Source organism: Vulpes vulpes, chromosome 14 (assembly GCF_048418805.1).
Source record: "Vulpes vulpes isolate BD-2025 chromosome 14, VulVul3, whole genome shotgun sequence".
NCBI lineage: Eukaryota > Metazoa > Chordata > Mammalia > Carnivora > Canidae > Vulpes > Vulpes vulpes.
Genome location: NC_132793.1, coordinates 90,123,057 through 90,148,170, shown reverse-complemented (window position 1 = coordinate 90,148,170; position 25,114 = coordinate 90,123,057). Strand labels below are relative to the sequence as shown.

At 44.9% G+C, this 25,114-nt stretch overlaps 1 protein-coding gene across 1 annotated transcript in view; it reads right to left on the bottom strand.

Annotated features, from left to right (window-relative positions):
• The window catches only part of IGF1R (insulin like growth factor 1 receptor), a 296,482-nt gene that overhangs the window by 22,873 nt on the left and 248,495 nt on the right, over window positions 1-25,114 (bottom strand). The window contains exons 7-16 of the mRNA XM_026001628.2: window positions 23,057-23,183; window positions 20,900-21,138; window positions 17,530-17,697; window positions 17,108-17,312; window positions 11,079-11,362; window positions 9,558-9,694; window positions 8,916-9,075; window positions 5,073-5,175; window positions 4,246-4,316; window positions 21-250 (exon numbers count right to left, since the gene is read on the bottom strand). Of these exons, the coding sequence (XP_025857413.1) occupies window positions 21-250; window positions 4,246-4,316; window positions 5,073-5,175; window positions 8,916-9,075; window positions 9,558-9,694; window positions 11,079-11,362; window positions 17,108-17,312; window positions 17,530-17,697; window positions 20,900-21,138; window positions 23,057-23,183 (1,724 nt within the window). The remainder of the gene's footprint in view (window positions 1-20; window positions 251-4,245; window positions 4,317-5,072; window positions 5,176-8,915; window positions 9,076-9,557; window positions 9,695-11,078; window positions 11,363-17,107; window positions 17,313-17,529; window positions 17,698-20,899; window positions 21,139-23,056; window positions 23,184-25,114) is intronic.

Here is a 25,114-nt window from a genome sequence, read left to right as displayed (position 1 = left end):
TCCTCAGTGCTTTCTCTTACCACATGGTGACAATTGAACTCCTTCATCACTGAAGCCTCATTGAGAAATTCGATCCTTTCACGCATGCTGGCAGCCTCGTTCACTGTTTTAATGGCCACCCTTGTTTCAGGCTCATCTTTAACCACACCCTTGGCAACTCCTTCATATACCATTCCAAACGAGCCCTGGCCCAGCTCTCGGCTCATGGTGATCTTCTCTCGAGCAACCTCCCACTCATCAGGTACATACACTAGAGAAGAAGAAACCAGAGCTGAGACAAGAAACGCAAGGAGACCCTGGGCGGAACATGCTTTGGGCAGGGGAGGGAAAGCAAAGAACACAAGATGCCACTTCTTCTTAAAACCCACAGAGAACATCAGGAAACAATGACACAGCTTGTTCTGAAAGTTCTGTAAGACAGCTATATGATCAAACACTGGCATTTCAAGTCTTCAAGGATTCTGTGATAATTTGAGGATACTAATACCATATAAGAACCAGGAGGGACACCTGGGTAGCTCAGTGGTTGAGCATCTGCTCAGGTAGTATTCCTGGGGTCCTAGGATGAGTCCCATATCAGGCTTCCTGCAGGGAACCTGCTTCTGCTTCTCCCTCTGCCTATGTCTCTGCCTCTCATGAATAAATAAATAAAATCTTAAAAAAAAAAACCCACCAAGGAGTCCAATTTGAGATGTGCTAAGTATAGAATTCACAACTGGTTTCAAAGACTTAGGGGCACCCTGCTGGCTCAGTCGGAGGAGTGTGTGACTCTTGATCTCAGAGTCATTGAGTTTGAGCCCCACGTTGGGTATAGAGATTACTTAAATCAATAAAATTTTAAAAAATAAAAATAAAAAAAAAACTACAAAGACTTGGCACAAAAAAAATCATGTAAGTATTTCAATAGTTTTTAAACTGATTTACATATTAAAGTTGATAATACTTTGCATATATTGGGTTAAATAAAGCATATCATTAATACTTATTTCACTTGCTTCTTTTATACTTTTTAAAAATCTAGCCACTAGAAAAACTTGAGGTTATATATATGGGGCTGGCATTGTATTTCCATTGGTAGCTCTGTTCTAGTCTAGACAAGTGTCTCAGGCCTCACCAAAGACCCTGGGGAGTCTAAAGGGGTCCAGAAGCAAGGAATATTCCATGGTGAGCGGGTTGGAGGGGCAGCTGATGAGCAGAGGGGTCTCCCCAGGGCTCAGGGACCTCCCACAGCTGGGATGAGGGGCTAGCAGGTGGGACATGTCCAGACTCTCCGTCGATCTGGTTTAAGGAATTAAATACGTAATTTCAGGCAGGAAGGAGAGATAAAGAGAAGGGAGAAGGGAGGTAAGAAAGAAAACAGAGGATCCATCCCACAACTTGGATGGGCAGAATTAAAACTAAAGACAAACGAACCCAACCTATTTCATAAGCTCCATAAGAATTTTCAATTATAATGACATTCTTTTAATGTTGTGTGCTTACATCCCAGCCTGAGAGCGGAATCCCCAGCAGCCTCCCTGACTATTATGAAGGAGGTAGTCCTGCAGAAATGCAAGACTGGGAAGCGTGGATGGTATCTGTGTTTGCTTTCACACTTCTGGACATTAACCTTGTGCCTATGGTATGTGAGACAAACAGGGCTGACAACTCTATTCCAACATCCCCAGGTCCCATGCATTTAACCTTTAAATGGCGTCTTAAAGGAAAGATGTATATAAGCTAGGCCTAGGAGATACCACCAACTTACACCTCTGAAAGGTGTCCAATATGGCCTACATTAATCAATCTAGAATTTTCTCATACACATTTTTGGATTTTATTGCACATGTGTTCTGGAATTTCATAAATGGAAGTCTACCCTCTATGTGGTTTAGATGCCATATAGCCCCTAAGAAGTGGCCAATGCTCGCTTAGATGAGTAAGTATGCAAGACGAGCTGATAGATAAGACTCTCCACAACACCACCCCTCAGAAAGTATAACAAACATTGCTTATGTCCATTTATATCTGAAAATCCAGGCTTGCTTTTAATGAGAATTAACTATGTAGCACACCATAAAACACGGGGTTAAAATGATTCACATTCCTTCCTTGAGAGGTCCCTGAAGTCAATACTTGCAATCCTTTTCTCTAAATTCAACCCAGCAGCTCTGACTTGAACCAGCAGTTCTAAGCCCTGCCAGCCAGCCAGCCGCAGGTTATGTGCACAATGTTATCAGCACTTCCCTATAGGGGATTTTCGGTGTACTCTGGAGAATGGTGACATGCAGATTAGCTTTTGGAGAAAGAAGTTTTTTGAAGCATTTGCGAACTGCAATGTCATTTGTCGCCCCTTGAGGAAACTAGCTATAAGGTGCTTGTCAAAAAGGCCAAATGCTTTACGTTCAAATGAGGTGAGTGTTCCTACCTGTTGGCATGGGTGCCAAGGAGATTGGGTTTTGTTTATTTTTAAAGAAGAATCAAGGCATATTACAAAAGTAGTCTGAAAAGATATATAATTTGAATTCAAATCACCAGCAGAATCTGATATTATTGTGTTAATGCTCTTTCCAAACTTCCTGGACACTTCATAGTCAAAACTACAAAAGCCAGTCTCCTGTGCTTTATTTCAAAGCAGAGCAAATTCTCTGGAATAGTCTTCTTCCACCCTCACTGAGAGGGAGAATGGTCTTGCATTTCCCCCACAAATTACATTAAGTGTGTGATGACTCCTTACCTTACTTGATTTAAAAAAAAAAAAAAATCTATCATTTATACAAACAATGCATAAAAATCTTTTTGCCTTCTTTTCTATTTTATAAAGAAAAAGATCCTCCCTCCACAAGTAACTACTATTTTAAGTTTGGTGTGTTTCCTTCCAGAATGTTCTCTATGCCTTACATACATACATACACTATATTTAGGAGTATAGAGGTATGTGTGTATGTGTATGTACATATAAATATACATATATATATGCCTATTAAAAATAAAAGTTTTTGACATCTTTATAGAATCAAGAATAATGTCATTATTCTGTACTAGATTCCTCCCCTTAAGGGAGGATCCTTTTGACTGGCTTTACTGTAAACAGAATTGAATTAGAAATTATTAAAGAAATCATAGTGAAACTTTATACATTTACATTGTCCTTTTAAAATGTCAGTTTTCTTATGTTTTCCATTTGATCAATATAATCAGTTGAAAGAATCACAGATCTATTTTACATCTCCTATACATCTATATCTATTTTCACTTCACCTGAAGCCAAGAATACATCTACCCAATACCGTGTACTTATTTATTCACTTGATGAACCCAATCCAGCTCCTCCCTGGAAGGGTCAGCTTCCTTGCCTACCCCAAGGACCTCACCATCCTTTTCCACAGTGACTGCATCACGCTGTCGACAAGATGCCAGGGTCTGTATCACCCCCAACTTCTCAATTGCTTAGCTATGTGACCTGGACAAGCTTCTCTGAACCTCCCTGCCTCACCTACACACAGGCAGGCACAAGAAAAGCCATCTACAGGGATGCAGGGATCAAATGGGATGGCATTTGTAAAAGCTCCCAGCAAAGTGCCCAGTAATGGTGCTAGTATCACTGGATCCTGGGACCAATGCTCCACCCTGACTTAATTTGAAAGGTTTGGATTCAAGCCCACTGGGGAGAAGAGACAGCAGACAAGGAAAAAAGGAAATACCCACTGAGTAGAACCCAACTTCCAGGTCAGACCTTCTCAGTCACTTAACTACATGAGTTATTACCCAAAGGTATGTGAACAGGCTGTGAGGGTGTAAATTGTGTGATCCCAGGCAGGAGGAGGTGAACAGAAAAACTCCAAGATAGAAAAATGCAGGGAAGCACTAAGGGATCAAAGTCACAGTGATACGAAACTCAGCTGAAACAAGTTTAAGCGCACTATTTGGTCAGCTGTGGCATATCCTCTGACTAGATGTCAACAATTAAACAGCTTTTGTCATTCTAGCATAACATTTTAGGCAATTAAGTAAACTGATTACTGCACTGACCAGTCACCTCTGAAGCCTGTTTTTCTTTGGGGCTTTTCATACAGTCCCGAATTTTCAACATACTCAGTGAACTGCTAAAAACTTTGATTAAAAAAAAATGTGTTAGCAAAGATGGATTAGAGGCCAGAGTTACCTCAAAATAATGCAAACCTCTTCCCCCTAAATTAGCTACACTCCTGAAAGCTCCCGGATCTGGGACCTCCCCAGGCAGTGACCCTGGCTTAGCCTGCTTACCATCGGCAGCACTGAAGTATTCTGGGTTCACGGAAGCATACAGCACTCCATTCCCCAGCCTGCTGTTATTTCTGTCAAAAGGATAAAATTCAGGTTAAAAACCCCCATATCCACACGTCATCTTTGCTCTATCAGTTTTATTTGTCCTGTTTCACTAAGCATCCAGAGGAAGGGAGCGAGGGGACACATAATGCCTGCTGGCTCTCACCTACACTCCCCCATCAGGCCCAGAGTGAAGCCATTTGCTAACATGTCTTTGAGTTTCTTCGGTGGCCTTAGATTACAGCTTTTTAAGAAACATTTGTTTCTTCACTTCATCAGAAATTGAAAGGTTAGTGGACAGAAAATGCGGGACACTGTGTTTGGAAAAATCTTTGCACAAGCAGGGGTATCTGTGTGAGGGAGCAATCAGCAAGAGGATGAACTGTACTGGCCCCAAATACATTTTCTGTTGATGCTGAATCATTAGGAAATGCTCTCTTGGGTTACCTGGGTGGCTCAGTGGTTGAGCACCTGCCTCTAGGTCGATCATGATCCCAGGGTCCTGGAACTGAGTCCTACATCGGGCTCCCCATAGGGAGCCTGCTTCTCCCTCTGCCTGTGTCTCTGCCTCTCTCTGTCTCTCATGAATAAATAAATAAAATCTTAAAAAAAAAAAAGAAAGAAAATGTTCTCTTTTCCTGTGAGGCAATGTGATTGGAACATCAGGTCTCCCAATCCATAAAATATTTCTTCAAAATCTTTAAGACATTTCCCTGAACTTGGGTCCACATTATTAGACCACACAACCACAAAAAGTTTCTGAGCTTTTTCATGTAGTCACTCACCTTCTCCTGTGGAAGACGTACAGCATTATAACCAACCCTCCCACTATCAACAGCACAGCAACGGGCAGAGCAATGATCAGATGGATGAAGTTTTCATACGTTACTGCAGAAATAAGGGAAATGATAAAATATCACTAGGTGAACAAGCTGGTCATTTTTTGTTTTGTTTTTTAGCAGGAAGTATGAAAAAAAAATCTCTGGAAATTCCTTTACTGCCCTATCACAAACTGGGAATTCTGAAGGCAAACAGTATTGGATATAACAGCAAAAAAGTCCGAGTTATTTGAAAGAAAGAAAAAGATAAAATAAGTGCACACTAAAGAGTATACTCATTTTTAAAGTTCTTTGTATCCTGAAATAATAGATCAAATGGTAGCCTTGAGTAAAAAAGATGTTTGTATGCAATTTAATAACTACTAATGGATATACATATACATATGAAAAATATATATGAAAATAAAATGAATAGATTCTTACATATAGACAGCTCAAGCTGTACTGACCCTTGTACTTAGATCATAAATATATTATTTAATCTGCTTAGTATGAAACTGTGTCTTAGTAAGCTGTACCAACCTTCACCAATCTTTTTTTCTATAAATTTGTTTTTTATTGGTGTTCAATTTGCCAACATATAGAATAACACCCAGTGCTCATCCCATCAAGTGATCCATCTTAATATAGTTCCATAGACACTTTAAAAAACCCTAACTGGATGGCACCCCTTGCCAAAGTTGCTCTGAATTCTCCCCAAACATTAGGGTCTAGTTACAAGCCTGACCGCAGCACCTGCTCATCGCCATCACCAGCACTTATAGGACAGGTACCAGGCTGGACATGGGGGATGCTGTGGCATGCCCCTGAAGATTCCGCTGGATGTGGGAAGTCAGTGCATTTGCAGGTGGCTCAACAACCAAAAAGGTAGACCTCACATGTTGCAAGGATTCAGAGAGGAAGGGAGTGGAGAGAAGCAAGTCAGGGGAAGCCTTCCAACTGCAGAGGAACGGTTGGAAATGACACTGGAGAGAAGTCAGGTTGGGTCCCATGGGGTCTGTTCAAGCCAAGCAGTTTGAATCTCATTCTGTGGATTAAAGGGAGCCAGTGTGAGCTCTCAGGCCTGCACTAAACTGATCAGATTCATGTATGGTGGGATGGCTGTGTCTGAGGACAGCCTGCAGGGGGCTGGTGGTATGGAGGAGGCATGGCTACATCTTGGAGGGTGCCAGGGGGCAGGAGGGGACCTGGCTGTGTTCTGTATTATCCAGCCCAGGCCTCAAGAAGAGACCACAGCTCCTTTGCTACACATGAAGAAGACTCATAGAGATGAACTGTCCTCCCCAGGGTCACGCAGGCAGCTGGTAAGCCATGGTCCCAGGACTATTCCTGCCCCCACAGCTCAGACCTGTCCCCCAAAGCAAGCATCCTGGAGGCTGGAGCTGAAGCAGTGGTGGAGGCAGCAGGGGCTGGATTTAGTGACACAGAATCAATGGGCCTGGGGTTTGAATGAAAGATGGTGGCTGGAGAGAAAGAAAAGGTGTGTGTGGGGGGGGTTGTAAGGTTCTGTGTGTGGATTATGGCACCACTGAGTGACTCTGGGAGCAAAGGACAGAAAGATACTATGAGGACGCCAACTGTGGTTTCAGTTCTGAGCACAAGAGTGTGAGGTCCTCATGGGACACCCAAGTAAGAGATGTCTACGTAGAAGTGATGAAACTCACTGGGGACCCAGTGACACCTATTGTAACACACATCAGTGATTATTTTGCCACTAAAAATCATTGTCATTGTTATTACTCTTTATGGATTAGTAAAGCTATTTTAATTTTTAAAATTAAGGACATTTTCATCAGATCCCTCTCAACACGGATGCATCTCCTGCCTTTGCTAATTTTTGAAAACACTCTCAAGTTATCACTGCCTTTGGGAAGCCAGCCAAGTTTTAGTTCTTCTTCCCAAAGACTACTTTTTGTATTTGCATCACTTAGCCTACTGGTCAGGTTGTACCATGTTCTGTCTGAGTTTCACATTTCAGCAGGGACATGGAGAAACTGGAACACAGCCAGAGAAGAGCAAAATGATTAAATGGCTAGAAAATTGGTCTCTGTGACTGGGCACAAAGAAAAGGCCAAAGGACTGGAGATTATTTAGTCTGGAGAAGAAAAGTCTGAAGAGTCGTTTAATAGCATTCAAGCACATGAAGGGTTCCTAAAAGGACAGCAGTTGCCAGAAAGCTTGCAAAGCTTCCATCTCCTCTGAGGATTAAGCAGGAGGAAAAGAGACGATGCTGTGGCAAGAGCGTCTTGTCTGACATAAGGACAAACCTCCCAACAGCAAAGCAGGCACACAGATTTCATTTTCTTGCAGTATGTACCAACTTCTGCTGGAAAGAGTCTACCAGAGGGGCTCTCAGGTTTCCCTGTGGCATCCCAGCACTCCCAGGGTTAAAGACAGGGTAGCAGTGGTTGGGGGGGGGAACATGCCCTGTCTGAAGAGAAGCCAAGGCTATTTCAAAGACTGCAGCCTTGACACTACACTACTAACCTAGGCTCTGGTCCTAAGAGTTGGATGCAGAGAGGAGAGAAGGAAAAGGCCAGCCACTGCTCTGGAGAGGGTTCTAGGCATCACTGTGAAGGTTCTAGCACTGGACTGGTTGGCATAGGCTCCTGGTAAGAACAGGTTAGTGGACCATGGAGAATTCAGACTATTTCAGAATTATCTGCCTAAGCTATCTATTTGCCCTTAAATTCAGGCCCAGTGCCAGGCTCATAAAATGCTACCTCCAGGTCTGTAATTCTATTCACACCATCCTTCCTTTGGTATCTGTACTCTTAGGATTTTCAAATACCTGTCTTTGACTGTTAGGCACTGACCAGGTAGACCACTAGATAGGCTGAATCCTGAATTTTAAAAACTCAGACCTCAGGTCAGGACAGCACTGATGTGGACACCAGGAGGGACCAGGGATGTGGGGACTACCCACTGGACCCACAATTAGCATCAGTAAGCAAGGTGGGCTGCTCTTTCACGTGGGGCAGTAAGGAACAATGTTATGCCAAATTTGATCCCATTATCCAAACCTGAAATCATCTGAAAAACTGGGTTTCTAATAAGAAATAGAAACTCAATATGGAAATAATAAGGAATATTTATGTCACCAAATAAAATACTCTACTTTCTTGGCCAAGCCAGCACTGGGCTCTTGGTGTACTCATACATTTCATAAAACTCAGTTTCCAAATCTGAAATCCTTGCTGAGTATGGCCTTCTAAGAATTTTGTCTTGTCAACAGTTTGAGCATGAAATCACAACATGGCCCAATCTCTGTGTACTTTCAATGCATGTTGGTACTTTAAAAGCACATCTGTATTTTACCAACAGACAGTAAAGGGGACATCTCAGTCTGAGATGCTGTCACAAGGACTCCTGCCCTGGAACAGGCTGGGCCAGATGGCTCCCAGGTTTCTGTCACTCCTTAAGATTCTAAGCCCTAAATCTGAGCCCGGACTAGCAGCTAATTGGACAAGAGCTGGAATGGTCAATTCAGTACTTTGTAAAATGCTTCAGACATAAAACAAGTTGCAAGCAAAGGCCTCCTGCTGACTGCTTCAAAAGGGGCTCAGATCCTCTCCCTGCCCACCAAATGAGGTAGGAACTCCATGAAGCCATTCCCTTGCTTGAGCTCCCAAATGAGGTGCTGGCTGAAGTGTGACCCTTCTGAAATTTGGCCAACTTTGGTTCCAATGGAAAATCAGAAAGTCAGAGAGAGCCCCGACAGCCCAGGCTTTCCCAATCCCAGCCCGACCTGCTTTCGGGTTTTCCAACTACTCCTTGTCCATGCCTTACTTTTGGCTGGGACATAGAAGAACACAGGATCCGTCCACGACCCATTCCCAGAGAGAGAAGTGGCCTGGATCCGGGCTGTATAGTTCCCCGGGTTGAGCCGGTTAAGCTTGGCACCTCCATACTTCCTGTACTCCTGTCTGGATACACATTCCCGCTGATCCTGGGGGAAATAAAACATAAGTGCCAACTTCCCAGAAGCATGTGAGAAATGGGTGCCTCCTGCCACCCAATCTCTCATGTCCCACCTAACAGTGATCCCGATTTGCAATAACAGGGAAGAAACCAACTGTTGAATGGCAATCTTCCAGTAACTGTAAACATAACCAAGTTCTAACCAAATATATATATTTGGTAATCAAAAAGAGTTCCAGCAAGATGAAAAGTTCTTAAGACCAATCTAGCTCATGCTGAAAGATCATTTTATGTAACAAAATAGTTTCTGAAGGGTGAGAACAAGCCCCTCTCCTCACATACTGAGTATTTTCCTTAGAGCTGGTAGAAAGATGTAACTCCTCACTGACTTACCTCCTCATTTTAAGTTAAGTTCTCAGCTAACCAGGAGGTGGTCTGTACTGTGCTGTGGCATATGCTCTCAATTATAATGGCAACACAGCCAGGTGGGGACCACTGCCCCAGTCTTACCTCGATTTGGGATCCATATTTTATTTCATACATTAGAATCAATCCATTGGGATTCTCAGGTTCTGGCCACTTTAAAAAGATGGAGTTTTCAGGCCTTGACTCCCAGGTCACTGGCCCAGGAATGTCATCTGCTCCTTCTGTGCAACAATTTAAACAAGTGATAAAGTGAGATTCAGGTTCCTTGGGGTGAGCTAACCTGAGCATTATCTCTGTGCATGAGGGGCCCAGCGCGGTCACCACATACACTCTACAAAAGCCAACTGCTCACACATAGCACGGGGGTTTAGCATATGAGCAATCTAACGACCCAGAAGTCTCAAGATGCCACAATACCTTCCTTCCCCTTGGACCTTACCCAACACCTCCCAACCCCCCGCCATCAAAAAAGCCTGCTATAGAGTACAATAGGAAAATCCTGGCAGCCTGAGTCACTTATTTCTGGTATTTGGCTTCTACCACTTGAGAAAGGAAATTATGTGATGCCATTGAACACAAGCAGCATCGAAAAGGTGCCTTGTAAGTACAGGTGGTGGTGGCAAGCTTCCAGGCCATGACACGGACCCTTCCAGGTCTGCATCTGCATGAGGCAGACATAGCTTTGATGGAGGCCTGAGGGACGGCCCCCAAGCCAGGCCTGTGAGGAAGCCTCTGGGAAGCTGGTGCTGAGAGCCAGCCAGTGGCCACTGTCAACCCTTTCCCTCCAGCAGATGCTAGCTGAGGCTGGGTGCTTTGCTCTCTTGCTTCTGCTTAAAGCAGTAAGCCAAGTGGTGAGCAAGAGTCACTGCAAGTTATAGCTGGGGAAAGCTTTGGCCAACGAGCTAGCTTCTGTCTCTCCCAGATGAGTTGGGAAACTCAGGCAAGGGAAGTTGACAGCTGCCTTGAGACATGCACGTGCGACAGCCAGAATTGTGCCCTGGAGGCCTCCCTTCTAGGCTCTTCTTCTGGACTCCTTCTACTTCCTGCTGCCTCAGGCAGGAAAGAGAATGGGCAGTTGGCCCATCCCTGAAGATGGATGGCAGCGTGAACAACTTCCAAGATGGATGGCAGCTTCTAACTTCCAAGGGGAAGGTGAAGACCCAAGAGGCAGCACCAAAGGCAACACAAGCAGTTGACCTTGAGGAGTGAAGGTACCACTCTGAGTCAAGGCAGCTAATGGATTCCACAGAACCCAAGGACTCAGGAGGGACCAGGCAAATTTACATGTGCACAAATGGGGAACAGGGCCGTGGGAATGTACAATGACACCAAGTAGGAGGAGAGTTAATCTAGAAGGGCGCTCCCTCCCTGCTCTTATAGTACTCTGTGCAGAGACTAGGTTAGAAATGATGTCATTATGAGTGGACTCCATTCCCTGGGCTGTTGGTCTACCATGCTGCCTAGAGATGACCACTTGTTCTTTAGTAAGCACAACAGAGACTAAGGGTCATCGTCCTGGAGGACAGACCCTGCGTCCATAAAACACAAGCTTCTCCACAGGGCTGTGAGCAAGTCAGGAGTGGGGTTTGCTGGATCACACCCTACCTGCAGGCATGGTTCTTGCAAAAACAAAGTTGGAGGCACTGCAGCCCAGCTTCTCAGCCTCATGATTGCAGCTGTGGATGTCAATGCGGTACAGGGTAAAAGGCCGGAGGTTAGAGATTACAGTTCTCTCCTTGTTATCCACTCTGCTCTCAAAGAAAGGGTATTCTGTCTCGAGCTCTTCTGGGTCTGTGATATTATAGGTGTCCACCACCGTGGTGTTCCTGCTTCGGCTGGACATGGTGGTGTTGGTGACTTGTGTAACATCTCTACGTTTCCTTTCAGGTCTGCAAGGAAGAGAGAAACTTGGCTTGTAAGTGCCTCTACCTCTTTTGTCCCTTCTATGACTTGGGTTAGAGTAACGGAAAGGAAAGAAAAATCTGAACTTTGGATGAAAGGAGCTATTCAGCCCCTCTGGATAAGAACCAACACATTATATGGGGATTTCCTTCTTCATTATTTATATTCCTTTCTCTACCCTGCAAACCTCAGAATCAGCACACAAGCTGCCCCCTGGCTCCCAGAGAGGTTCCTTGATTGTATCAAGAGGCAAACAAATGCTTCAGTCACCCCTGACCCTGCAGCAGCTTGGCCCTTTCATCAGAATGTCCATGCTATGTAGTCCACTGGCCTCATAGCTAAGCATTGAAGATGACCAACCTGCTGGTCACACTAAAATTTATTAATGGGTGAGGTGAGAGGCGAGGCACGTGGTAGAGGCAGGGTGGGTGGTTCAAAGGCCTGGGGTTGGTGGTTTCTCTGACCCCCTTTGAGGAAAGAAATATACCAGGCAGAGAGCACTTGCCTGGACCCCCAGACCCTTCCCTCTGGGGCTCCCACTGGCCCCATCTTCCTCTGAGACCCTAGTGTCTGTATTTCTCACACTCCTGGAGGTCTCTCCAGCCTGACTTTGCCTCCCACTCAGCAGTGACCTCCTGTGTCCTCTCCAAGGCCCTGCTATTGACTGAGATGGAGTCACTGTCATGGACTTGACTAGGGCTTTCGATAATAGCCACAAAAGCAATAGGACAGCAAAAGAGAAAAGAGAATGTCTGTGCCCAAAAGGGAAGATGATGCGGTCCATGAAGCTGGAGGGGGTGACCCTTCCTTCCAAGAGCTGCTATTGTGGGATGTGGGGATAAAAGGGCTCTGGGTTCCCCCTGAGGAACCTTAAAAACAAGCCCCTAGCATTTACAGGAACCAACAGCAACAGAGGAGGAGGGTAAGCACCCAGATGACAAACAGCCAGCCTTGGGCCGGCCACCAGCAGCCGAGGTACTGCCCATTCCACACTGAGCCTGTCAGTGGGCATCACTTATCCTGTGCACAGGCAAAGGGTAGAAAGGAAGCAGAAAAAAGTTCATCTGGAAAAGAAAACTGAAATCTCATGGCAAGAAGAAAGATTAAAAAAAAAATGGGAATGCTCATCAGTTATTGCTTACGGGAGAAAGAGAAGTCCCACAGGGAATTAGGGCACCTGGGAAGCCATTTGTGGTTCAGCTGACACTCAGCAGGTTTCCTGTGGGTCCTTATTTGCTTGGACGTGACAGACCTGGAAGGGAAAAGCAGGGGGCTTGAGCTCCCCAGGCTGCCCAGCCTGTGGATTCCCCTGCAGAAAATGCTGTCACCACTTTTGTGCAGTGACCCATTGGGTCCTAACCAAAAACATGAAGCACTCAACCCATATATGCTCATTCCACCAGATAGAGAACCACAGGGAAAGGCCATGTGCTAATGGCCCCACTGAATTCGCTTTCATAATATTGGGGGAGGAAAGGTTAGGAAATAAGTTAGGAGACTGATAATTTTCTATCCTCACACACTGCACATCAATCAATCTTGGAACAGAAGGACACAAGGAATTACATTTATTGCTATGGAGATCTTTTTGACACCTACCAGAACAAATGTCCTGCCTTCTTTTCAAAATCAGTGCAACACATAAAACCAACACAAAACTTGGGTTTAATCCACTGCAAAATAATACTCTGCCTAAACCCTTCCTGAAGCCCATCGCCATTTACCTGGGATTACAACTATTACTGATGACACCAATTTAGGGACTGGGCAGAGGTAGGCCACATGGGACAACAACAGGAACATAAGATATGGGACAAGCAGAATGGCATGCCCATGATTTCTGTAAATAGTCACATTTCCAAGTGGTATGACCAATAGCAAGTATCACTGAGAGCTTTCCCTATTCCCACTCCATGACACAACTTACTCCATCAGAAAAACCTTTGAATCTTCAACATGTGTCAACATTTCAGTTACTTAAACCCAACTATGTGATTTAAAAAATAAAGGCTAAACAGACACATGAAAAAATGCTCAACATCACTTGGCATCAGGGAAATACTAATCAAAACCACAATGAGATACCATGTCACACCAGTCAGAATGGCTAAAATTAACAAGTCAGGAAATGACAGATGTTGGTGAGGATGCAGAGAGAGGGGAACCCTCTCACACTGTTGGTAGGAAAGCAAGCTAGTGTAGCCACTCTGGAAAACAGTGTAGAGGTTCCTCAAAAAGTTGAAAGTAGAGCTACCCTATGACCCACTAAAGCAATTAGTGGGTATTTACCCCAAAGATACAGATGTAATGATCCAAAGGGGCACCTGCACCCCAATGTTTATATCAGCAATGTCCACAACAGTCAAACTATGGAAAGAACCCAGATGCCCACCGACAGATGGATGGATAAAGAAGATGTGGTATATACATACAACGGAATACTACTCAGCTGTCAAAAAATGAAATTTTGCCATTTGCAATGACGTGGATAGAACTTGAGGATATTATGCTAAGTGAAATAAGTCAATCAGAGAAAGACAAGTATCAAATGATTTCACTCATTTGTGGAATTTAAGAAACAAAACAGAGGATTATAGGGGAAAAGAGGAAAAAATAAAACAACACAAAATCAGAGAGGCAGATAAACTGTAAGAAACTTTTTTCTTAAAAGATTTTATTTATTTATTCATGAAAGACATGAAGAGAGAGAGGCAGAAACATAGGTAGAGGGAGAAGCAGGCTCTCTTGGGGAGCCCAATGTGGGAGTTGATCTCAGGACCCCAGGATCACGACCCGAGACAAAGGCAGATGCTCAACCACTGAGTCACCCAGGTGCCCCACCATAAGAGAGTCTTAATCATAGGAAACAAACTGAAGGTTGCTGGAGGGGAGGCGGGTGGGGGATGGGGTAATTGGGTGATGAGCATTAAGGAAGGCACATGATGAAATGAGCACTGGGTGTTAGACAAGACTGATGAATCACTGAATTCTACCTCTGAAGCCAATAATCCATTATATGTTAATTAATGAAATTTAAATAAAATTTAAATAAATAAATAATAAAAAATAAAGGCTGTGGTCAATAAAAGATATTCACTACCAACTCTAGTTTCCATTCTATTTCAAACCATGTGGGACATGTTGGACAATATTTAACATACCAAACTTGACTGGTTTGAGCCCCCAAACAAATTGTTCTTAGAATGAATTGAAAGAAATAAAAATCGTCTTGGGATAGTTTAGTTGTAAAACAGAAAACCTTCCTTTATGATTCAATCATTCTGCCACTTAGACACTCCTTCTATCAAAATTGTGTTGCAAATTGTGTGGATGTGAGATTCACATCCTCAGTAAAAGGCATTAAAAAAAACAATATGAAGTTTGTATAAATTGTGGCTGCTCACCGTGGGCAAATGTGGTATTTATATTCATCCTATGAAAAGACTGAATAGCAGGTCAGACTTATCTTAGGAGAGAGAATGTCCGGGCCAAAGGGGTGGATGCATGCATTCGTCAGGGGTAATTTGGCATGAGAGGAAGCTTATTTTGAATTCACCAACACGAACACAATGCATTAATAATATCTGTGTCAGCCACAGCTCTGCCTTTACATTGCCCGATCTTGTGTTCCCCATCTGATGAGAAAGAAAGGTACTGCTTTGTAACTACAAACTGAAAGCTTGGGGCCCTTTTGCAAAACTTTTCCAAAGCCTGGACTCACAATCTGAACTTCTGGCAGGTCGGTGGGACAAGATAGCAATGCAGCCGACAGCTTTTGCTGGAAAATAAACAGACAACTCCTGCCCAGCCTATTTGGGACACTCTAAACTCACCTGCATCTGTCCATAGGGAGAAGCTCTAGCTGAGTCCCTGCTGACATGGGGAAAATGGCCCATGTGTGTGCCACTGGTGTGTCCAAAGGAAGGCCAAGTCCCAAATGGTTCATTAACTAATTAGGCTGTTAGAGAAGTCACTAAGCCTGAATTCTAGTTTTTACACATCTTTGAGCTCCTCAAATGCTCTTATTCTTGGAACCACACATGACACACAATCTAGACTAACACTTGATCTGCAGCCCTATAAGGAGATGTCTCCAGTGGAGCAGGTGGGGAGGACCTATGGTGGGCTCTCACACCTTCACACTCCTAGAGAGGAGAAAAGGGGCAGAAAGGCACTAAGCAACGAAGAGCTATGTTCTGAAAAGAATGCTTGCAACTCTAAGAGGTCTTCACTTCTTATGGACTTTTCAAAGTACAATGGCTATCTTTGACTATTACACAAATATCAGAAAGGTCACTTGATGGGAAAAAAATCACTTTAAAAGCCATTCGTTGTTACAGTCTAAGTAAGCCTTTAAGGGCAAAGTTATTACAGAATAAAAAGAAGCTACAGACTTCTGGTGCCTCTCAGGGGCAGGGGCAGGAAGGACAGTGATCATAGAACATGCTGGGCAGTGGGCAGGTGGCTGGGACGCCGTAGGAGCCAGCAGCATGTAGATGCAACAGAGTCCAGTTCCTCTGCTCACGTTTCAGGCAAGAGGCTGTTTGTAAACGCCACACTATAATCTTTCAGGAGGAAAAAGGAAACAAGGACCACCACTCTGTTTCCATCTCCTTCCCCAGACATTGCAGGGCTACCCTGCTGGACTCCCCTCCATGTTTTTTTTAAACCATTTCTTATTGTGGTAAAATAAAATTTTTGAATAAAAAAAATACCCACATCTTGCCATTTTGGCCATTTTCAAGTGTATAATTCAGTGGCATTGATTATATTCATGATGTAATCACCATCACCACTGTTTCCAAAATCTTTCATTGCCTCAAACAGAAGGTCTTGGACTCATTAAAGCCAAACTCCCCATTTCTCCCTCCCAGCCCCCTAGCCCCTGGAAACCTCGAATGCACCTTCTGTCACAAATTGGCCTCTAGTAGATGCCTCATATGTGTGGAATCCTATAATATCTGCTCCTTTTGTATCTGGCTTCTTTCACTTAGCATAATGTTTTCAAGGTCCATCCAAGTTGTGCCCCTTGTCAGAATCTCATTCCTTTTCATGGTTGGGTAATATTCCATTGCGTGGATAGATCATATTTTGCCTATCCATTCATCTACTGATGGACACGTGGGTTGCTCCCAGCTTTGGCTACTGTGAATAGTGCGGCTTTGCATATTTACCTTCCTCCACTTTTGTCCTCACTTAGTGGAAATGGGGACCGGGGCAGGGGAACAGATGGATTCCTGGGGACAGAGACTGCTTTACCCTGAAAGGCTGTCCTCTACGCTGCTCCTCAAACGTGTGTGTCAGGGATGCCTGTGGCACCTGGTTGTGCTTGGAGGTTGGGGCACTTCCAAAACTCACTCTGGCTTCACTTCCCAACCTGGCTTTGAGAGGCAGCAGGGAAGAGTGGTGCGATGGACAGAAAGGGCCCTCCATTCACTGGTGTCTGAGGGTGTGAGCCTCTCCAAGTTTCACTTCCCTGTCCCCACAGCTGAGAGTCCACCTGCCTCTGCGGGAGGCTGTGTGGCTGGGGCGGCCCCTCCGTCAGGGCTAACCGGCTTCCACGGCCCCTACTTCACTCAACCAAGCTGATACCTTGTTTTGTTGGTCCTTCCCCTGATGGCCACAGGTTCTGCCAGGAGGCTGCTGACCTATAAACCCTCCTGAGGAGGAGGTTCCAACGGAACCTGCCTGAGGACCAGCAGCCTGGAGATGTTCTCAAATGGCAGTGGTACCTGGGCACGAAGATGGAGTTGTGCAGGAAATTCTCGAACACTTTGCGGTACTCGGCCTCCTCCTTCTCAGCCTGCTTCTCGGCCTCGGTTTTGGGGCAGGCACAGCAAGGCCCCTTCTCTCCACCACATACTTCGGTCTTGGGATTCTCTGTCACCTCTTCGACATCAATGGTGCCATCAGCATACTTCCTGATGGGGATTTTATCTACTCAGGAAAGACAAGCCCAGCAGGAATAGAAATCAATAGGTTGTATGTGCTGGGGAGGAAAAGGGGTCGCCACCAGCACACTCGGTGGAGAATGTAGCCGAGTTCTGACAAGGGACTTGCACTGTCAAGGGGCTGCATGTTACATTGGGGCCTGGATCCATTTGGATGCTGGGGTTTGGTCCCAAGCCCCCTCGCCTCTATCCTTCCCACTCACCTTTGGAGCAGTAGTTGTGGCGGTAAAGGTAACTGTCCTGGGGCTGCCGCTGCCACCTCACGATGTAGTAACTGAGGTTACCGTTGGGCAGAGAGGGTGGGTTCCACTTCACAATGAGCTGAGAAGAGGAGTTTGACGCAGAAAGAACATCCAGGGGAATGGAAGGAACTGGAGAGAGCGACAGAGGACATTTCAGAACATGGAATGAACCCCAAACCCAGGCTGGCAGGTAGTCGTAGCAAACCAACAAGAAGCCACAGGCATGACCTGGGTGAGGACACAGTGAACATAGATCCATGAGATGACAAGTAAATCTTTCTTTGAAATCGTGTTAATTTAGGGGCACTTAGGTGGTTCAGTGGTTGAGCATCTGCCTTTGGCTCAGGTCATGATCCCCTCATTCATTCACAGAATGAATGAGGCAGGACTAGGAAAAGCAGTCCACAAACCCAAGCATACACAGAGCCTTGGCTGCAAGCAATAGACTCTGTTAGCAGCCAAAGAATACTGATTTACAGATAAAGCATAATAATCTGGTCAAGCTTTATGTACTACTGCCTCCCAAACCCAAACCCAGAGCTGCCTTATGTATAAAGGGCAATCACATCTCAGGACCAGCGAAATCGTATTTTCCTTGGGTTCACAAGAAAACGCTGATTTTCGTGGGTTTTCCAAAGTAAAGAGTAAAGAGACCTCTTTACTGTAGATCACTTACACAACATGGCCATCCAAGCCACTTGTAAAATTTCAAAGGGCAAAGAGCTTGAGGGTACTTTAAGGCCCATAATATCATACACAAGATTCTGAACACCTGTTTGGAGTGATGCTTAGGAAGAAGTTGTGACTAATGCCAGATTTTTCAGGAAAAACATAACCACGGGATGCTCAGCCACTTTCAGATTTCCAAAGTCAATATCTCAAGAATAAATAGCGTACCCCTCGATGTTTCAAGTCTAAGTATCACAAAAAAGCTGAAGCAGAGGACTTACTGGGCCTTCCTCTCTTTCTGCCACTTGAAAGGACAGGGGCCAAAATGTAGGGAACTGGCCCAATTTGTATGGTGCTTAGTTTTCCATCTTTGGGGAAGGGAAATGGGTTTAAGAATTCATCATATAATAAGGGGCGCTTGAGTGGCTTAGTCAGTTGGGCAGCTGACTCTGGATTTTAGCTCAGGTCATGGTCTCAGGATCCTGGGATGGAGCCCCACATTGGGCTCTGTTTGGTGGGGAGTCTGCTTGAGGACTCTCTCTCTCCCTCTCTGTCCCTCTCCCCCAGCTCACTCTCTCTCTAAAGTAAATGAATTAATCTTTATTTTATTATTTTTAAAGACTTTATTTATTTATTCCTGAGAGACACAAAGAGAGAGGAAGAGACACAGGCAGAGGAAGAAGCAGGCTTCCAGCATGGAGCCTGATATGGGACTTAATCCCAGGACCTTGGGATCACAACCTGAGCCAAAGGAAAGGCAGACACTCAACCACTGAGCCACCCAGGTGCCCCTGAATGGATCTTAAAAAAAAAAAGAAAAAAAAAAAAAAAAGAAAAAAAAAAGAATTTGTCATAATAAGGAAAGATTCGTATTTTTTCCTGAGCTGGCAACAATAATTTACTTCCAAACCTTAGGAAGCATAACTTGTTTTGTTCCCTTTGAGCCTCTGCTATACTACCCACATCCAGGATCAGAAGCCTGTGCCAGATTTACTTCTATAAACACTTTAGGATCTGTGACATGATTGTGACTACTTATGGGATCCCTGAGATGGAGGAAGGGAGGAAGAAGCAGGCATGCAGGAGCCAAAGGTTTTCCCCATAAACACTTTTTCTTTACCCTCTCCACCATTTAAACTTGTTTTGTGCTACCTTAAGGGTATTCTTTAAAAACCCCTATCATCCAAGGATATTTATCATTGTCTTTAGAAATGATGTGCATGAGAAAATGCTCTGCATCACTTGCCATCAGGGAAATACAAATCAAAACCACAATGAGATACCACCTCACACCAGTGAGAATGGGGAAAATTAACAAGGCAGGAAACAACAAATGTTGGAGAGGATGCGGAGAAAAGGGAACCCTCTTACACTGTTGGTGGGAATGTGAACTGGTGCAGCCACTCTGGAAAACTGTGTGGAGGTTCCTCAAAGAGTTAAAAATAGACCTGCCCTACGACCCAGCAATTGCACTGTTGGGGGTTTACCCCAAAGATTCAGATGCAGTGAAACGCCAGGACACATGCACCCCGATGTTTCTAGCAGCAATGTCCACAATAGCCAAACTGTGGAAGGAGCCTCGGTGTCCATCGAAAGATGAATGATAAAGAAGATGTGGTTTATGTATACAATGGAATAGTACTCAGCCATTAGAAACAACAAATACCCACCATTTGCTTCAACGTGGATGGAACTGGAGGGTATTATGCTGAGTGAAGTAAGTCAATTGGAGAAGGACAAACAGTGTATGTTCTCATTCATTTGGGGAATATAAATAATAGTGAAAGGGAATATAAGGAAAGGGAAAAGAAATGTGTGGGAAATATCAGAAAGGGAGACAGATCATAAAGACTCCTAACTCTGGGAAACGAACTAGGGGTGGTGGAAGGGGAGGAGGGCGGGGAGTGGGGTTGAATGGGTGACGGGCACTGAGCGGGGCACTTGATGGGATGAGCACTGGGTGTTATTCTGTATGTTGGTAAACTGAACACCAATAAAAATAAATTTATTAAAAAAAAAAAGAAATGATGTGCATTTTCCTACCTCTAAGCTGGTTTTCATATACTTAGCTAATACACAGAAACGTCTGCTTTCATTAGTTCCAGACTCTGGGGTTGAGAAAAATTAGGTGGTTTAGAAAATGAAGACAGAGACAGAAAGAGGAACACTTTTACCAGTGAATATCTGGAATGTCCACAACATACATACTCTGTCTGACATTTCCAAATTCTGTCTACCTTCTTGGAACCCCTGTCCCTAAGAATGAAGATGGAAAACCAAGTAGCCACATGAGGTAAATGGGACACGAACTTAGCATGATTTCAGCTCCTGGAGGTTCAACTATGAAAATAAAATAGGGGGCTGTATCCTGGAGGGGTCCTCCAAAAAAAACCACCCCAACCTCCTGGAGGACCTGGGCTCACTGGTGCAGGGCAGACAGATGATAGGAGATGGGTCAGAAAATGGCCCAGGAGAGCCCAGGGTATTGGGACTGAGAAAAATAGTATGACAGAGCATTAGTTATTGGTAAGAAAGATACATAAAAAGCAGACTGGTTCAGGTTCAAGAGAAACAACAGGCACATGGGTTGCTGGCCCTCTGCCTACACTTGTCATAAGCAAGCATGGTGAGCTTGAATATGGGATGGGCGGTGTGCGGATACCTGAAGCATTGGTGCGAATGTACAAGATTTCACTCTTAGCCCCACGGATGTGGTCATTCTCCACCATGGTGAGGGTCACCGCCTTGACATAAACCGCATACTGCGTCCAGGGCTTCAGTCCATGCAGTAAAATGCCAGGCTCGACGTCCTTGTTGGGAGGGAGGTCCACATCTACCATATTCCAGCTGTTGGAGCCACAGGCATCCTGCCCATCATACTCCGTGACGTTTTTAAAAGGTCTGCAAGACAGTGGGTGAAACTCAGAGAAAGTTTTAGGTCTCTGACATCAAAACTCTCAGAAACCTTTCCCAAGGGCGAAGCACATCACACTTTCTATTTTTAAAAAAATATTTTATTTAGGTACTCATGAGACACAGAGAGAAAGAGGCAGAGACATAAGCAGAGGCAGAAGCAGGCTCTCTGCAGGAGCCCAATGTGGGACTTGATCCCAGACCCCAGGATCATGCCCTGAGTCAAAGGCAAACACTCAATTGCTGAGCTACCCAGGCGTCCCGTCACACTTTCTATAATGGGAATTAGAAATACATGGTCAATTAGATTTGTACAGAAGGATAAAATTAAGCAACTGGACCCCAGGTTTCACCACATTTACAAACACACTGTAGAACTGCATACTCTGCCTCAAGAAAAATAAATTCTAATTGTTGCTGGGATTGAAAACACGGCTCCTTAAGCATACAAGCAAATGCTATTTTTCTCTTTTCCAATTGTGGCATTTTTCACCATTAAGAACAAAATAAGCATAATAATTTAATGCAAACATTAGCTACTGAGGAAGAATAAAACTTTTGGGGAGAAAGGACTTTTGCTACAGAAGAACAGCTTCCAACATAGAGCTTTCAAAATCTCAATGGCTCGCAAACAATTGTGATTGCTTAAGTATTTTATGATATTCAAGTATTTAGCTTCCAGATTGTCTATGAAACTAACATTGACTCTGGTGAGATTACCAGGTGAAAATGCCAAAGCACTGGTGGAAGCATCAAAGAGAGAATATTTTGCACACATACTTGGGCGGGTAGGGGTTCTCCATCAATCATATGAAAGGGTCGGACAGACCCGAGCCGCTTGCTTCTGAAACAGATGTTAACATGGCCCTCCCTGTCATCATAACAGAAGACCATGAATGACTCCCACACAGAAACACACTGAGCACCCAATAATCCTGAGACCTGCTTTTTTTTACTCCTATGACCCTTCCCAGGGTCCTGGCTATGGCAGGGGCAAGGGGACCAGATACTGCCATTGGTGGCTCTGGTTCTAGCTCTGGGGAAGCCAACCACTGGGGAAAGAGACCTACAGCATCACAATTGGAGGTGGTTAAGGAGGGTGATTAATGAGACTGGGGGAACTACATGGATAAGGAGGCAAAGAAAGGAAGAGAGAGACCAAAGAGCTGCCCTCTGGAGGAAGCGATGGCTGCTGAGGCAGGTGGATATCACCTGTAGGCACAAGAAAAGCCCCCAGCAGATTTTGGGAGAAATCATGAAAGGTTCAAAACATGAAGGTCAGTCTCCCTCCATTTTTCCTTCCCTGGTTCAGAGGGCTCATAACCTAGAGCAGAGGAGCAGGTTTTGGGAAGGGCTTATGGAGAGGAATAAAATGACAGATCTGTCTGGGGGTTACTCCTAGGGAAGCTAGAGTTCTTGGGGTTAGTGGGCACATTCTGTATTCCACTTTATGGATGTCTGGACTAACCTAATTCTCTAAAACACAAGCTTTTCTTTTTGGAATTATTTTATTCAAACCCTTCTAATGACCCGCTGAAGAATGAAAGACCTCACGTGCCTGGGTGGCTCAGTCAGTTAAGCATCTGCCTTCAGCTCAGGTCGTGATCTCTGGGTCCTGGGATGGAGCCCTGCGTTGGGCTTTCTGTTCAGTGGGGAGTCTGCTTCACCCTCTCCCTCTGCCCCTCCCCCCTGCTTATGCTCTCTCTCTCTCTCTAATAAATAAATAAAATCTTCAAAAAAAAAAGAAAAAGAAACAAAGAGTGAAAGGCCTCAAGCTAACACTGTACACTGTGATGTTGTGGTTGTCACCACAGTGACAGATGTCCTGTGACAGCTGGGGAGGGAGGACTGAGGGTGAAGCACAGGCGTCCCCACCCACAGGATACCACTGAGCACAGAAACTCACGCTTCCTTGTAGTAGACAGTAAAGCTGATGAGGTCCCTGTAGTCAGGGGGCCGGTAACGGTGCCACGTGATGATGATGCGATTCTTCCATGTGGTCGTAGAGGTGAAGTGCAGGACGTCGCTTTCACCTGCAGTACAAAGCAGTATCTGTGACAAAGATCAAGGTCCTCTTCCTCTACATGTCTTACATGTCACCTGCCCTGCGCTATTTAACCTCATCTGCAAAGCTGTCCGTACGTGCTAAGTCCCCTCCTGGACTCCTCAGTTTGGCTCTCTTATTTCCATTGAGGACCCAGACACTTTACCACACGGGGCCATAAGGAGCTTGTCCCTTTGTCTTAGCACACTTGGTCACCCAGGACCTGAATCTATGACTCCTATCTTGACAGGAAAGGATTGCCTACTTGAGCAAGGCACTGGGTCTTTCTGCTGATCCCCAAGACATGGGCTACCCAGGGGATCAGGGAAGGTGAGGATTAGCCTCTAGGCTAGGCTGCATCTTCTGTGCTGTGATAGCACCTGTCCTGTGGTTGTGGATGTCCATCTGGTTCTGTGGAACCAGCCAAGACAGGCTAACAGACCAGGTGTGCCACGGGGGGGGGGGGGGGGGCACTTTTCTCCATCTGAACTTGGTTATCAGCCTGGAAGGACAAGGATGCTCCTTGAAGGCCTCCAGCTGGGGCTGACACACAATGGAAAATGAATTAGGCATTGCCAAGAACAATGCCACTTGGCCAAGCCTCCTGTGCTCTGTCTGGAAGTTGCTAGAGGAGGATGGCAGGGACTCACCCCAGGCCCCGTCTGGTACATCTGGCCAGATTCAAAGGACCATGAGACCCAGGGCAGCATTGCTGACTGCCTAACCTTCATGGAGACCTGAAAGCTCCCTAATGGACTGTCCTTTTCTTCCTCTATTTGCTTGAATCCTGACACACACTCAGCAGGTGATACAGAGGCTAAAGGCAGTGAAAACTAAGAAGTCAGTGGGGCAAAATGTGCTGATCTCAGGTTAGAAAATAACTGTAGCTCCTGCTAATGTGTTATTAAAAGAGAAAATGGGATTCTGTTTTCAGAGGAAAATAAATGGCTACCATATTCACAATCTGACAGGTCAGACCGGCTGTAGGAAGTAGGACCCAGAGTAGGAAACACTTCTGAAAATGCTCAGGCATATTAACTCTGCTACTGTTGGAGCAGGGGGACAGCATGGGCTGGGTGGGCATTTTGGGGAGAAGGTGCTGGTGGCCAACATGCCACGTAGCTTCGTGTCAGGCTTCTTCCCTCTAAAAGCTCTTCCAGAGCTGAGTGTCTACCAGGTAAATCCAGACACCAGGGAAACTAACCAAACAAATGCTAATGGTTTCCCAAGCCCTCCCCTCATGCATGTGTGGGTACCTATGTGTATGCGCATGTGCACAAATCACTTCTGATCATATAAATTACTCTATTTTTTTTTCAAATATCCTTCCCTTATTAAAAGCCAATGGCAGAAAGACAATTTCCTTTTATAACTCTATCCAGCCAAATAGAACCACAACATTTTTAAAAGCAGTTTGATATACAGGGTTAGATGAAAGATGTACTGTTGTATCTCAGCTACGAGACCTTAAGGTAGAAGTCATATAACCATGGCAAAGTTATAATTATGTTGTTCTAAATATAAAAAGCAGTATCAGTTCAGGGAGGTAGGCTCTCTCCATCTTTTCCGTGTTGGAGTGGGAGCAAGGAGGAGGCCAAGGGAGACAGGGAACCCGTGGCCACTGTGCTGGGCTTGTAGCTAGGTCCCCTCTGCCCTCAGGCTTCCCCCTAAACTGCGGGAGACTGAGTCGAGCTTGCTCCCTGGCAGTGGAGGAGGGGACCAGCTCTTCCTTGAAAAATAATCTCAAAGAAATAATAATCTTACTGTACTCCTGTGCATTAAAAGACATTTAACCCTGTGTTCCATGAGCACGTGGGTAAAATCTGGGTAGGAATCTATCTGTCAATGTTTAGCACGCTTCTGCACCTGCAAAAGATAATTTACAAATATGAATCTGTCACGAATCTGCCCCACTGCTGA